The sequence below is a fragment of the Peromyscus californicus genome, unplaced genomic scaffold (genome assembly GCF_007827085.1).
Source record: "Peromyscus californicus insignis strain IS unplaced genomic scaffold, ASM782708v3 Scaffold_5__1_contigs__length_169319896, whole genome shotgun sequence".
Taxonomy (NCBI): Eukaryota; Metazoa; Chordata; class Mammalia; order Rodentia; family Cricetidae; genus Peromyscus; species Peromyscus californicus.
Genome location: NW_026294573.1, coordinates 35,305,952 through 35,321,849, shown reverse-complemented (window position 1 = coordinate 35,321,849; position 15,898 = coordinate 35,305,952). Strand labels below are relative to the sequence as shown.

Here is a 15,898-nt window from a genome sequence, read left to right as displayed (position 1 = left end):
CTGGGATTTAAAACTGATCTTAGAACACGAACACGGGAGCTGAAGAAAGAGGTGGAGAGGCGGGGCTTTACAGCCTCCATTTGGCAACACAAGGGCAAGGGACAAAGGTCATGAGGGCACTGGGCGTTCTTCCCAGCTGCAGCTCAGGCCTAGCCCTCGGTGGTTCAGTCTTCCATTCGGGTAGCCATGGCAGGAGTCTCTGTCACAAGCATTCAGGATGGCCACATTGTCCTCACAGAACCCACCCAGGCCACCAAGTCAGACACCACACACTACGTCAGAAGGAGCTGAGGCAGAGGCCCGGTGTGTAAGAAATCTGATTATTCAAATTTATTACCATCAAGAAGTATGCAATGATGCTGTAGTTCTTCTTAACAAATAGAAAACAGACTGTGTACAACAGTGAGCTCTACATCACTAGCATCCACAAGGTAAAAACGAAGGTTTCATCCAACACCACCAACCCTGGATTGTTGATCTCCACTTAGCCTAGCTAGAGCTGGGGACGGCTGCGTTCAAGAGTCCCTAGGCTAAAACAGCTACGCACCCTTCCCTGCCCCCACTTACCTATCTAGATAGTGCTGCCCAGAGGAAGAGGCCCTCTCCCTGCCCCTCAGCAAGCTGAGATAATAAGACTGAGTATAGTACCATGGATACAAGTCCAGTAGTCTTGCCACATTGGTTTATGAGGGCAACTTGGAGTGGAAAAGAGCGAGTCTTGCGGGATCTGAAGACAGCTGCAAACCAGGAGAGAAATCATCTGGCCCCTGCTGAGGACAGACATGTGCTACCAGGCCCACTGGCCTAGACCTGAAGGGCCGGCCACGCCCCCGCTTGGCCCTGAGGTGTGTGGGGCGTGGCACAGTCCTCACCTGTGCCATTCACTTACTGCGGTGGCCAGAACCCACAGCCTACAAACACCTGCCACACTGCAATGCTGGGGATGATAGGGAGACTCTGTGGGCCCATGGCGAGCCCCAGGCACATTGAGTTGCCTCCCACTTCGGGATTTGAAGTAGAGGCCAGGGGATGAATCTTTATTTCTTTTTTTTTAAAAAAAGTTTATTTTTGTGGTTTTCTAAATTTTTGTTTTTTGAACCTCTGCAAACACGATGGTGATGAGGAATGCCTTGCCAGGCCCCCCCAGACACGTCTGTGGTTGTGGGCTATGAACGGTAAATGCACACTGGGGATGTGTTTCCTATCGCCTCCCCGCCCACCACTGTCTGTGGGGCCTAAAAAAAGGCTCTCGAGGAAAAACAAAACCTAAAACAAAACAACAACAAAAAATGTGTTTCCCTGCATTTGGCTGGAAGAGGATCTCTGAAAGGCTGGAGGACAGGTGTGGTGCTGCCTCCAAGGCCACAGCTGACTTGCTCAGGCAGGGCCCTAGCTCTGCACAAGGAAGGCCTGTGCCTCCCTTCAGCGTTAAGTCGTACAAAAAAGAATCCAACGTGAACTCAAAAAGGAAATCAAAATAAGCCCCAACTCCCACAGCAGCCCATCTGCGGTGACAGATTTGCAAAAGGAAAGTTGGAGGGAAGAGGCTAGGATCCCTCAGTCTACCCCGCCTAATGTATTAAAAAAGTGGAGGCTTTGCCCCTCCCCCACCCCATGAGAAGCATGAGAAACGCGGAGCTGAACAGAGAGCTTGAAGCGGGGCTCCACTTGGGCCCGGTGGACAAGGGCCCAGAGCCAGGCTGCCAGTCCGCCTACTTCGCCCAGGTGTCCCGGGCTCTCTGACTGGTGTGGCAATGTTCCCGAAATGCTGTGATCCCAGTGGGCTGTGCTCTGCGGGCAACAGCATCCGTGCAGGAGGGCTGGACGATGGTCGGTATGGCTCAGAGGAGCTGGGTCTCCCCCCGGAGCCCCTCAGGGGAGCAGCGGAGGAGAGGGGAGCAGCGGTTACGTTGCATAGTGGTCGAAGCTGCCGAGGTATTCCAGGGCCGCACGGTAGCACAGCTGGTATTGGTCCTGCGAAGACAGCGGGCTGGCTGGTCAGTGTGGACAGAGGGGAGGGCACTCACGCTGGAGCCAGTGGCTACAGAACTGGCAGAGAACAGATGCTGAACTCACAGAGAGCTGACCAGGTACTCTCCAGAGAGAAGGGGAAAAAAAAGCCTCTAAGGGCCCATCTCCCCGCTTTCCCTCTCCCTGGCCTGTATTCACCTCTAACTACCCCAACCGCCATTTGTCCGCACCCAGACTTATGCGTCTTACACAGACTGCTGTGTCCAACCCTGACCCGGAAGGCAGTATGACACCAGAGCACAGGACAGAGCTACTGAATGAACACAGCTCACTCTCCTCTCCGACGCAGGTCAGGCAGGACAAGTTATGCCACACGGCTGCAGCATGAACAAATGCACGAGGGCCAGCTGCAGGTGCAGTGGAGGGTCGGAGGGGTGCTGGAGGCAGACAGACCCTTGGGTCCCACACACCGGTCGGCATACCTCTGTCTGCACCATTGCAGGGCGCTGTGTGCGGAGGGTCTTCACGGTCTGGAACATGTCAACCACACCCTCATACCGCATGCGCTCCAGGGCGATGCTCAGAGTGATGAAGACTCCGGTGCGACCCACGCCAGCACTGCTCAGAGAATGGCCGTGTCAGGAGTCCTGTTCACCTCAGAAGGGGGGATGCCCAGGCCTTCAGGACCACCCTCCACCCCTGGCCCTCCGTGGGGACTACCCCACCTGCAATGCACTGTGATGGGCCCATCCTGCCCAAATTGCTCCTTCGTCTTGTGCACCTGCCCGATGAAGTCGATGAAGCCTTCACCCGTTTTGGGCACTCCTTGCTCTGGCCAGTCTGTAAACTGGAACTGTCGGATTGTCCTTGACTGCCCATCCTGGGAGAGATGGCCAGGGGCCAGAATGAAGGTTTGTACTTCAGGCAGTAGGCCCTCTAGGCCAGGAGCATAACAACACAGGGATGCACTCCCAAGGACTCCACCCACATGCTCAGGTAGTGTGAGGTACATGCCTGTGTGCATTTTCTCCAGCCAACACTCACCCGGGCATCTGTGACCTTGAATTCACGGAGGATATACTGGGGCATGTTGTACTCAGCCATTGGATCAACAACAAAGTATTGATAGCGAGCAGAGCGCTCGGCTGGCCAGTACTGGTGACACTTCTCCTGTGGAGAGAACACCGGGCACCCCCCGTGGTTAAGTGGGACGGCCGGGAAAGAGAGTGCCAGGCTTCCGAGGACTTCGGGACAGGAGGCCTCGGGTGTTGGTAAGAGCCCAAGGCTATACTGATGGGAAGCTGGGGTATGAGAGCAGTTCCACAAAAGGAGCACCCTTCCCAGTGGTGGCTGGTGTCCTCCCTGGTATGAGAGGGGCCCAAGGAGAAGGGGTGGGCTCACCCTGCCCATCTCCCGAAGCTTGGTCAGCATGACGATGATGGTGGAATTGTGCTCCCATAACATGCGCCAGAAGTCCTCGGTGCTCTCTGCCAGAGGCCCCTGCGTAGCTATGTAGGCCTTCTGCTGTCTGGGTGACATAAGACTCGACATGCTGGAGGTGCTGCTGGCCACACCCATCCCGACACTGCCTAGATCCTTAGGACCCTGCTCACAGAGCAGCCTTCCTCTAGGAAGCCCTCACTTGGGTATCCAGCTCACTGTTCTGGGCCAGCCCCTACTCCCCACAACCAGGAGCAGACCAAGCTACCACAAGGCATGGTGGGACAGGGAGAAGCATTCGGACCTGTAGCCATCTAGAAAGCTGGCATTGATGTAGTCCGAACCTTCCACACCACGGATGGGCTGCAGACATACTCGGGTCAGCTCATAGGGCATGATATTCACCAGGCGGTTTTTGAACTTGTTGCAAGGCAGGTTGGCACTAATGAAGCGAGATGTGTGGGCCTTGGAGTTGGCCAGTAACTGTGAAGACGAAGGGTTCTGTCAGGCCTGGCTTCCTGCCAAGAGGCCTTCCGGGGACCCAGCCCAGGACCCTGGAGTCAAGCGGCCCCACTGTCAAGCGGCCCCACTGGAGTCCCACCTTGAACTCAAGCTCCATGGCAGTCACACTCTCCCCAGGAGGCACTTGGCCTAGCTTCTGGATGTGGGCATAGAGGTTGCGAGCAGGCACCTCGGTGTGTCCGCACATGGCAGCCTCCAGCAGTGCCTCGTGGATGAACACATACTGGTCCTCGGTCTGCACCATGTAGTTCCTTTGTGAGCGCATGCACGTCACGTGGCCATAGATGTCAACCGTCTTCTCGTGCTTCATCCGCTCCAGCATCGCGTCAATGACAATGAAGCAGCCCGTGCGGCCCACGCCAGCACTGAGGACAAGGGAGCGGCTTGGGGCGTGTGGCGGTCTCAGTTTCCCGGCCCACCCCACCGGCGGCTCAGCGCCCCCTCACCTGCAGTGCACCACCATGGGTCCCGCATCTAGTGGGTTGCAGGCTTTGACTCGTCTCAGGAAGGCCAAGATGGGAGTCGGGTACTCCGGCACCCCATGGTCTGGCCAAGCCATGAACTGGAACTGACGCAGCTCACGCTTCTCACTGGAGCCACTCTGGGGGGACAGAGTCAACAGAGATGAGGAGGCTTGGGGTTTGCTTGCCACAGACCCAGGGAAGGGGCCAGGCCCACCACCCTCATGTGATAATTCAGAAGTCACATAACACAAGCTGTCACAACCCCGCAGGTCCCCCAGGCCCTGACCAGCTCATCACACTCAGGCCACTATCCCTACAATCTAAGCGGTGGGTGAGTGCTAGTGCACTCGGGGCCATACCTTATGGAGTGCGAAGGTGCGCATGGTGTACGTGGCCAGCTCCACAGTGTCCACCAGAGTCACCTGAATGAGGCCATAGGTCTCAGTGCCCCGGGCTGGCCAATACTGATCACACTTCACCTGGAGGGGGATAGGCAGGACAGGGGGTAAGGCAGAGGCGACCGTGTTATAGGATGCCCAAAGGCTTGAACGGGCAGAAGCAGAGTGCAAAGTCCAGCTCCCCTGGCTACAGAGGGCCCAGCCCTGAACTCTCTCTTCCCCTTTTTTCCTCACCAAGCCACACCACACTAAGCCACCACCACCCCTGCCCTCGCTGGTTGAAGGAGGGCCATAATTGAAAATTATTTAGTCAACACCAGATAGCACCAGGCACATTTTCTGCCAAATTTACCCATAACGTTTATGCCCCATTTTCAAGCTCTGTAAATTTTATGTTCCAGTCAATGCTTCGGAGTGCAAAAGCAGACATCAGCAGCTCCTTCCACTAATTAACTTAGATGTGTGAATGCCCCAGGAACACTCTGGCATCTGGGGAACATGTGAACACCCCAGGAACATGCCAGCAACTGGGGAACACATGAACATTCCAGAAAATGACAGCATTTGGTGAAACATATTAACATCCCAGGAACCCATAAACACCTGGGAAACATGCTACACTACATCGCAGCCGTTCCTCAGTATCTAGGGAATGAGACAATACTCCAGGAAAACCATCGCCCTTGGAATCCCTGGAAAAATTTCACAGAAGGTGGTGGTACCCAGCATCCCGGAGTCACTTCCCATCCACTCCCTCACCCGGGATTTCTCCTCCAGCCTGGTCATCATGACCACTGTGGCTGTTCGCTGTTCCCACACCATCCGCCAGAAGTCGCCCATGGTCTCAGGCAGCGGGCCCTGGGTGGCGATGTAGGCATTCTGCTTGCGGTAGCCATCGATGTAGTTGGCATTGATGTAATCACTCCCAGGAACACCTACAGACGGCAGGGCATTCAAGAGCATTAACCCAGGAGCCCGGGGCCAACCCACTGTGCCTCAGAGCAAGGGGGCAAGAGAGCAAGCTGCCCGTGCTCACCGTCAATGGAGGTGAGGAGGACCCGAGAATGGTCATAGGCGATGACATTTGCATAGCGGTTCTTGGGCTTGTTCACCTCCGAGTTGGAGTTCTCCCACGTGAACTGCTGTCCAGGGTCAATGGACTGCCAGAAACAGAAGAAACAGGTAGGGTGAGGACCAATCGAAGGAGGCCTACCTATCGTGTGGCTGCAGCTGAGTAACCCCCTCTAGTCCCCAGTCGCAGAGCTGACACATCCCAAGTCCAGAAAGCGGCAAACTGAGGACTCAACTTCGTACCAGATCCCCTTGTCAGGCAGAGTGGTTGAGGATGGGGTGGGGCGTGGGACAGGCCCCTGCACCCTACTATGAAATGAGCAGGCACGATGAAAGCCATTGCAGCCACCTGGGACCCGCTGGCAACTGCCCCAGGTTCCAGATCCACGTACCATGCTGCCCAGCTCTCTTCCACAACTCTGGCTTTTTCTCCTCCACCCATCCCCTTGCCCTGCCCTCCCTGCAGGGCCTAGGCTCCTCCACAGCCTCTTCCAAGTCCTTTCTCTGCATCCTTTCCTGGTTCACCTTCATTGCTCATGAAGTGCTTTTTTTTTTGGACAGGGTCTTATGTACACCCAGCTAGTCTTGAATTTGCTGTAGCTAAGGATGACCCTGAACTTCTCATCTTCTGCTTCCACGTTGTAAGCAGTGGGATTGCAGCGTGTGCACTACCCCAGTTATGTGGTGCTGGGGGTTAAACCCAGGGCTTTGCAAACACTAGGCAAGAACTCTACCAAATTAGTTACGTCCACAGCCCATTCACAAGATGTTTTTATCTCTCTCTCTCTCTCTCTCTCTCTCTCAAAATGCATGCTTTTGTGCATCTATGTGGTGGACAGACTGGAGGACACACTTAGTAACAGCCTCCACTTTCTTTGAACTAGGAAATCTCAGTGGCCTACTGCTTACCAACTAGGCCAGGCTGGCTAGCCAGTGAGTACCATGGATGCTCTGACTCTACTTCCCCATACTGGGACTACAAGTGCACATTTTACACATTCATACCTGCCATGTTTGCATGGGTTCTGGGGGTTGATCAGGACCTTTGTCCGTACTTCCGACTGAGCCCCACCCTGCACTACCCCCGTTCATAGGATTTTTATGCTCAGATGCCAGAGCTGCACCCCCTGACATCTCCATGTACAAGTCTCACGGCTACCTCAGTTCTTTCAAAGGCCAACACAGTTTCCTTTCAAAGCAGGCTCTGCTGTGAGACTCCCTTTCGGTGGACAGCAGCATCACCCACTTACCCAGGAAGCCTAGGGAACGTCTGCAGCCCACCTCGAAATTCTCCAAGGCGCCTCCCACAGCTTACCACATCACCATATTCCCTTCCTCTGCTATCCACAACCTGTGGCTGCTGCCCTCAGTGAGGCACCCACTCTGCTTGGCACCCCCACACCTCTTCTCTTGCCCTACTCCAACCCACTCTGTCCTTCATCAAGAACAGTCCTTCAAAAAAAAAAAAAAAAACCGATCTGGGTATCAATTTCCTGCTTAAAAGCCTCCCATGCTCTTGACTGGCTCAGGGCACAAAACTGCTAACAGCTACATCTCTGTGGGAACTCAGGGTGTGTCCAGCATTGCTCTAAGCAGCCACGTACATTTCCGCATCTCTCTACTCAAGCCAGGCTTGGTTATTATCCTCATTTTGCAGATGGACAGAATCGACACCCATAGCACGAAGTCTCCTCCATTTTGGTCCCGGCCTCATTATTCTCCAAGGAGACTGGCTCACCACTTCTGTGAGACTCCACCCCTGGGACACACCCACCGTCATGGTTGCTATATATACTTTTGGTGTGTATTGTCAGAACCACACGTTCAGCATTGATTACCTGTCTGCCCGTGTTTCTCAGTGACTACGTCCCAAGGCCATTTGTCGCTGTGCCCAGCATCCAGCACAGGGATTGGCACAGTTACGATGCTATAGCAACAGTATCGCAAATGACTAACAGACTGTGAAGGAGAGTTACGGGAGAGTCCATGATAGATTTGGGTAGGCAGGGAAAGCTTCTAGGACAAAGAAGGTCCTTTAAAGAAAGCTCAGGGGGCTGGAGAGATGGCTCAGGGGTTAAAAGCACTGGCTGCTCTTCCAGAGGACCGGGATTCAATTCCTAGCATCCACATGACAGCTCACTGTCTGTAACTCCAGTTCCAGGGCATCTGACACCCTTGCACTAATGCACATTAAAAAAAAAAAAAAAAAAAAAAAAAGCAAGCTCAGATATGAGGAATAGGCAGCAGCTGGCCCTGGGAGCCAAAATGGACAGAGTGTCATTGGAAGGATGGGTAGGTGTGAGACAGGACAAGGATGAATATTGGTGAGAAAAAAGAAAGGCCTTCTTGGCTAGAAGCCAAGCTGAATGCAGGATGCCTGGCTTACACACTGTCACTGCAGTAGGGCCACCGCAGGGCAGTCAGTGGGCACTCTACAGTGGATACAGTTGCTGTGAAGTGAGATGCTCATCCACCTACCTGCCAAGCTCTATTTTCTTTTTGGAAGCCTGGCCTATTGCCCTTGGGATCTACCTGGCCCATGGCCTTTAGAAGGGCAATTCCAGTACCTGGGGAGATGTCTCCCAAACATAACTCAGAGTGGACACCTGACTTAAAGAGCAAACTCCTGGGTCCAGCTGAACCAACTCATCCATCATGTATCCATCAATCATCTTCTGAGGCCTATGCTAAGCTGGAGAAGGAGTGGTAGACGCATCAGAAAGCCATCTCCACCTGCTTCCCCAAGAAAGTGGGCACCTCCTCCTCCTCACTCCCTTTCTTATGAAGCTGCTGCCTGGATGGCGGGGAGACACTCAGTTACCCCTGACGAAGAGCTGTGTGGGTGGGATGGGGTGGGGTGAGGGACGGGGGTAGAAGCTCACTGACCCTGAAATCTGAGCTCCTAGCACACAAGTCATGGCCAATGAGGTGAACACTCAGAGGACTTCCTGACTCCCCATCTACGTGCATTTCCTGAGTGCGCACACAATCACAGGTGGGTCGGCAGCTTAGTAACAAACACGGACAGAAGCCAGGCTGAGGACCGCCTTCCTGCCCTTTACTGGCAGTGGTCACCATGGGGAAACGCAGTAACCCTTCTCCAAGCCTGAGGTGTGGATGGTATGGTCATGAGGCCAGGCCCAGGGCAGGCCCAGGTTGGGATCTTGGCTCCACTATTCCTCAATTGTTTGACTCTTGGCAACTCACTCCTCTGTCTGAGTCCTACTTCTCAGTACGTAAGAAAACTCAGTACCTTTTCACTGGGCCATGGGGAAGCAAGCAAGAGGATGATGCCCAGTGACTGGTCAGTGCTGACCTACTCTTGTTAGAGACTAGCTATTGTGGCTGTTGTTACTAAGATCAATGTCTGGTTCTGCTGGCATGGGGACATTTGCCTAGTCACCTTGCAGAGCCTTCTGAAGCATTTCCAGGGGTGACCACCAGAGGGCTGTAGCGAGCCTGTGGGCTGGGCCTAACACCTAAGGAGGCAAGCTCCCTAGTTGAACTTTGTTACTGACCCCCCTGGCTCTTCCAGGAAAGCCTACATTCTTCCTAGCCAGAGCTGGGACCCAGAACAAGACAAAAACTGACAGGGAGACCAGGGCCGCATGGTGGGGGTGGCAGGTGTCTCACCTCATACTCCTGGGAGAACTTGAGCCCATCGTTGGCTTTGAGGCGCTCAATATTGTCTGCCAGGTCGGTGATGGGAATGGGCGGGTGGTCTCGCATACCTGGGGGAGGTGGAGCACACACACAGGTAGAATCAGTGTGAGTTCCAGACAGGGTGGCAGAGACAGCCCAGGGCATGTATGTGAACATGTGTGATCATGGAGTAGTCGGCACTGGTGGCATGGAGAGACATCAGCACATGCGGCGACAGGGACGGAAGAACACACAGTGGCTGGGGAAGCCAGGGGTGGGGGGGGTGGGGGTGGGGGTGCGTGTACGGTGAGCACACGGAAGCATGTCCAGGTGATCTGATGCGGCACACAGGGACAACAGGGCTCGCTGCCTGGCAGGTCTCCCCCGAGACGTTCAGGGAAGTGTGCGCAGTAGACAGGCTGGAGCTGGGCTCTCACCACCCCTGTCTCAGGCAGACCCCCACCCCTCATCGATGCCAGTCACCCCGTGAGACTGGGTGACCCTGTCATCCCAGGCACCCGAGTGCGCGCAGACACAATGGTCATGGAGTACCAGGACAATGGCAGAGACACAGAAGTAGGGAGAGAAGGGAACAGGACGCAGGGTCACCAGAATGGTGGCAGACAGAGACTAGAGGGACAAGGAGACAGGGTGGGAGAGAAGAGACTGGGGGAAACAAGGTGGGCAGGGGAGGGGAGGGAGAGAGGAAACAGAGGAGGGGGGAGGAAGGGAGGGAGGGAGGGAGGGGGAGGAGGATAGTGGGATAGGTGAGAGAGCAGAAGAGTAGAGACAGACACTGAAGCCAAAGTGTCCCCAAACATGGGAACTTTGAAAACTAACTTGAGATATTCGGGCAACTGGGGGCACTGGAACCTGCAGAGAAAACAAACCAAGAAACAGTGGGGAGAGGGCAGAGCTTAGGGACCCTCTTCCGGTCCCCTGGTTCTGCAGTGGGACACTGCAGGGGCTGGGGGTTAAAGGCAAGAGGATGGGATACAGGCGGCCCAGGAAGTACAGGGTAGGTCCCATTACCAGCCCCCTTGTCTTCCAGTAACACAGCTGTCCCACTGCAGGGGTGAGTGCTCCCCCACACCACAGGTCCAAGCAGAGTGACCTCTTGAGGCTCTACAACCAGATACTCAGTCCAATCCAGCCCTCAGCCCCTCAAAATCTGACCATGGCTATTTTCAGACAGTCTCCACACTGGAAATGAGAAACCTTTTATTCTCACACCCTTCTCTTGTCGAGGATGTCATGTACCCATGGTATCCTGCACACACTGACATTTGAAATAGGCTCTGAATGTCACCTTTGCTGCTCTTCAACCTACGGAAATACTTCTGCTGGGTATTCTGCCGGAAATGCGCCAGCTGGGTCCTACAACCCAAGATCTCCCTCAGCATCATACCACCCTAGCACCCGAGACGAGACAGGGCCCCGTCCTGCCTGGCAGGCACCTCTGCATACATTCTCTCCTAACACTACAGCATCCTGCCTCCATGGGCTCCTTTTTCCCTTTCTACTCATCCTCAGAGAGGCTGCCCATTCTGGGCTTTGACCCCTGCATGATCCTTGGCACCAACTCACCGATGGCTTCACCGCTGAGGTCAGCACGAAGGTCTACTGCCACTTGGACATGCTCTGTGGCAGCAGCCACAGAACCACCTTTGTGGGCTCAAGCTGAAACCCATCTGCCTTAGCCACCTTCAGTTTGAGCCTCTGTCCCCAGTGCCACTTCCCTATCGCGTAAGCGCCTTGTTCCGATTTCTTCCCCATCAGTCCACTCTCCACACAAGCAGTCAGAGGTGTTTCTATAGCAGCCCTGCTGCTCCCCTGAGGAAGACCTTCAACGAGTCCCAGGTCACTCAGGATGAAGTCTCAGCTGCTCAGCCTGCTGGTCAGGGAGACTTCGGCCTAGTCCCAGCTACCCCTGGTATAATACTCCAAGGCTGCAGAAACACTCCGGGTTCTAACTTGATGTACACACTGCTTCCACTTAGAGCCACCTCCAAGCCAACTTCCTGGATGTTGCCCACAAGGCTTGGCATCCTCTGAGAGCAGGCTCCTCTGCTCTCTAGTCACACTACTCTGGTGTCTGCATGCCTCACAGATTCAGTCACTGGTTATAAGAGCCTGCTAGGTCTACGGGGCATACTCTTTCAAGACATGTCTTTGGAACTCAAGTCACCATGCTGTGAGGAAGCCCAGGCTACACAAAGAGGCTAGCTCATCAACTACCCACCACCTGAACAAATCACCCAGGTGTTGGCAAACGTCTGCTTTTGTAGCGGACCTTTTGTAGGGCAGAGAAAATAAGTATTTTAGGCTTGCCTCCTGGATCTCTTCCACTTTCTATTTGTAAATTGACCTCTGTAGTGTGAATGTCCCCAGAAATGACTGGGTGTAGTGGTGGGACAGAAAACTTTATTTACAAAAGCAGGTGGCGGGCCGTATCTGGCTCCAGGCCGTAATTTGCCAGTCCCACTTTAAATGATTCTAGGTCCCAGCTTTCAAGTCTTCCGGCTAAGAGCCGGACATTCTGGAATAGGCACTGATCCTGCCAAGCCCTGTCTGAATTCCTGACTCATAAAAACTGAGAGAGAGAATACATAATCACTGTTGACTTAAGCCTCTGAGTTGAGGGGTAATTTGATGTGCAGTGATAACTAGTTCACACATACACAAACCCTCTGTGTGCACATATTAGTGCACTCAGTCGCTCCATTGTTGTGTGTTCACAGGCATCCAGTGAGAATCTACTACACAATAAATACAAGGATGGGGATGGACAAGACGGATCGTGGGGCTCAGCTAGAGACTGTCACTGAGGCAATCCCAGCTCTCTGAGAGACATCTTGATGGGCTGAGGTCTCTGGGGTGTAGGGAAGGAGTGGCATTTCAGGTGGATGGAACAGTTGGAAGCACAAGAGCGGCCGGGGTGTAGGGACAGGCCCTGAATCTGGAGCTGGGCACCACATCCTTACAGAGTAAACCTGAAACAGCCTTCAGGCAGAGTCAGGTATGAGCTCATCTACCATGCTTCCTGCTACAGCTTCTCACTTCTAACATAGCCTGGTGTGTGTGTGTGTGTATGTGTGACATGTGTGTGTGTGTATGTGTGACGTGTGTGTGTGTGTGATGTGGTGTGTGTGTGTGTATGTGTGACGTGTGTGTGTGTGTATGTGTGTGTGTGTGTGATGTGTGTGTGTGTATGTGATGTGTGTGTGTGTGTGTGTGTGTGTGTTGCAGAAATGGGGGCTCCAAAGGCTCCTTGGAGTTCACATTCAGAGACTGGAGACACACAAGGACCTTTGTTGTCTCAAGAAGTCTCGCCCCAGAGTGCCTGTGCACCTGTTGGATAGGAAGCCCCAGTAATGTCAATCCACAGGGAACAAAAACAAAAACAAGAAAAGGAAAGAAGCAGCAAGAGATAAGCATGCACTGAGGTCATTTTGTGGAGAGCCCTGTGGCCTGCGGGACAGAGCTGGGGGCAAGAGGTCAAGGCATCAGCCTACCTGGGGTCTGGTAGTTGAGCCTTCGCATCTCCACAGGGTCGGAGGAGTGGGCCAGAAGTGAGTCCTTCAGCCCAATTGACTGCTCATCCTTTGACGACGGGGAGTGTGTTCTCTTCCTAGAGAAGCAAGGAGAGGCTAGTGACAACCTGGAGCACAGGCAGCCCCCACGGCCACAGCTGTCTTCTCACCACCCCACCTCATCCTGGGGTCACTAGGCATGAGCCAGGGGCAGAGCGGGGTCAACATGAGAGAACACAGGGTGGGTAGGGATGGGGCAGGGGGGCAGCGGGTGTGGCGTGGGCAGAGGGAGCTGTGCAGCGGGGAAGGAAGTCATAGAGGCTGGGGTTCCTCTGGACAGGAGGCGGCAGGTCACCACTGGCCAGTGGCCGCTGTCCTTAAGACTACCACAGCGGAGGCAGCAGAAGCCACCAGGAAAAAACATGCAACGACACATAAAATACACAAACATTGCGAGGGACTGGGTCCTAGCTGCCTGGCTCTCAGAGTATCAGGGTAATGCCCAGAGCAGCAGGGGAGGGGCGGGAAAGGCCCTAGCCAGACTGAGTCCTCTCTCACTGGCCTCAACTTGCCCATCTGAAAGGACAGGGTCAGAGACAGACTACCCTGGGACCAGCTGCAGTCCTTGCCCAGGAGCGTCTGGGGAGAACTTGGAACACGCCTGCGCATGTGTGCATCGGGACACCTTTCCCTGCTGCTCGGCAGAGTGTAGAGAGACGGTCTCTTGTAGGAATTAGGTTGGAGAAATGGGAGCCTAGGGAGGGTTCTGGAGAGCTCTGTGGACTCAGGGAAGCAGTGAAGGCTGCAGCGTGCACATGCCCCAGGGAGGAGCATCTTCTGCGGAAGGTACAGAGTTGGACTAACAGGAACGGAACAGAGCCTGCCCCTCATGCCAATGAGGACTCATCCCGAACCAGGGAGCCTACTGTGCTGGCCAGACAGCTTGCTGATTAAAGAAAGCCGCAGGCTAAGAGGGTACCGGTCAGAGCTCCACCCCTCCCTGCCAGCCCAAGGGTTGCACAGGGATAAGTAGAGGGGGAGGCGTGTAAAGAGAAGGAACAGCGACTCCTACCTTTCTTGTTTACTAGGTCCCGAGAGACAGGCAAGGACAGAAGAAAGGAATGGTCATTGTTTCTGCTGAGCACTCAGCCCTCACATGACAAGGGAAATGTGGTACCCTGACATGGTACCTCTACGTAGACACTAGAACCCAGGTGGGGACAGGGAAGATGTGGGTGTGAAGAACACTCCTGAGTGCCTGTCCACAGGTCTGTCCACCGTGGGAGGAAGGAGCGAACGTTCCAGGAAGGAGCCTGGGGTCCAGCGAGGGCAGAGTGATGACAGATCACAGGAGGTGGGCACCTCCATCAGGGGACATGTCACACATGGAACAGCGCAGGTTCAACAACCAGCCACGTGCTGGTTGCTGGGGCTCAGCATAAGCACTGTAGGCCCGGCACATATCCAGTGGGGCATTCTGGGACAGATGAAGGGCTGTATGAAGTTGGGACCAGGAGCCAGAGAGGTTTCTAAATCCCAGAGACCGGAAGTGAGTAAGAAGGATGAGGGACAGCTGCCACAGGAGGAGGGACTGGGTGGTGGGGGTGGGGCTGCTGCAGAGCAAGAACCCAGGGGTCAAGGAACCACATTCATTTGGTGTAATGATGCCAAGGGCGATGCGATGCTAAAGACACAATTAACCAGGCATTTCAACTATCAGGCTCAAAGGTTTGTGGTACTGAGGATTAAACCCTGGGGTTTGTACATGGGAAGGCAGGCACTCCACACTGAGCTATAGCTCCAGACCTTTAAAAAAATTTTTTTTCCGTTTTGAGATAAGATCTAGCTAAATTACCCAGACTAGCCCTGAATAATCCATCTACCTCAGTCCCCTGAGTAGCTGGGATCCCAGGTCTGAACCACAGGTCCAGTTCATCCAAAGCTTACATTACCCAGCCAGGCAGTGGTGGCACATGCCTTTAATCCTAGCACCTGAGAGACAGAGGCAGGTGGGTCTCTGTGAGTTTGAAGCCAGCCTGGTCTACACTTGAGTTCTAGGGCAGAGTGAGACCCCGTCTGAAAACTTAAAAAAAAAAAAAAGAAAGAAAGAAATTGGGGACAGCCAAGTCAAATGCCTGGAAGCAGCTTGGAAGCCGGGAGGACGGGATACCTACAGGGACAGGTGCTACAGCTACCCAAGAGAGGAAGTGTTCAGAGACAGCTATGGGTGTGATCGACTTTGAATAAACATCTGCCATGTAAGTGCTCATGGCACGTGGGTCTTCAGCTCAGTCTGGACCTCTGTGGGACTGAGCAGGAGAGGTGGCCAGGGGACCACCCAGGAACCAGTAGAAGCGAAGTGCTTACACAAGAGACTAGGAACCAGTGGCGACTGAAAGGAGACAGACACGCCTCACATGCACAGACACAGACAGACGGACATGCCTGGGGACATACACGGTTCACCTCAGCCCTTCTTCATAAAGGTGGACCTGCACAGAAGTGCGCACACACACAGAACCACGGTTTCTGTCCATCCTGGCTTCCCACTGCACCCAGGGGCCAGGCTGAGGCGGCCGACATAATACCACACCAGAGAGTGCCTGAGAGGCAAGAGGCAGGCTCTGTCCCCGGAGCCGGGTGCAGCACTCACCTCTTGAAGAGGAGGATCGCGATGACAATAAGGATGATGAGAATGACTGCCAGGACGGGGCCTGTCACCCACAACATCTCGGGCTCCTCCTGCTGCTGGGCGGGTGTCACTTGGACCACAATCTCATCCGAGTAGGGGCTGGAGGCGTAGCGCTTCTGCAGTCCAGTGAAGCAAGAAGAGCACAGGCTGTGAGCACAGCACGAG

General features: G+C 54.4%; 1 protein-coding gene across 1 annotated transcript in view; it reads right to left on the bottom strand.

The window, feature by feature from the left end:
- Positions 1-306: 306 nt before the first annotated feature.
- Positions 307-15,898, bottom strand: part of Ptprf (protein tyrosine phosphatase receptor type F) — an 84,656-nt gene continuing 69,064 nt past the window's right edge. The window contains 14 exon segments of the mRNA XM_052718774.1: positions 307-1,974; positions 2,454-2,589; positions 2,697-2,851; positions 3,016-3,141; positions 3,373-3,499; positions 3,716-3,894; positions 4,013-4,298; positions 4,380-4,534; positions 4,757-4,876; positions 5,555-5,730; positions 5,832-5,955; positions 9,500-9,597; positions 13,024-13,139; positions 15,695-15,849. Of these exon segments, the coding sequence (XP_052574734.1) occupies positions 1,906-1,974; positions 2,454-2,589; positions 2,697-2,851; positions 3,016-3,141; positions 3,373-3,499; positions 3,716-3,894; positions 4,013-4,298; positions 4,380-4,534; positions 4,757-4,876; positions 5,555-5,730; positions 5,832-5,955; positions 9,500-9,597; positions 13,024-13,139; positions 15,695-15,849 (2,022 nt within the window). The 3' untranslated portion in view covers positions 307-1,905.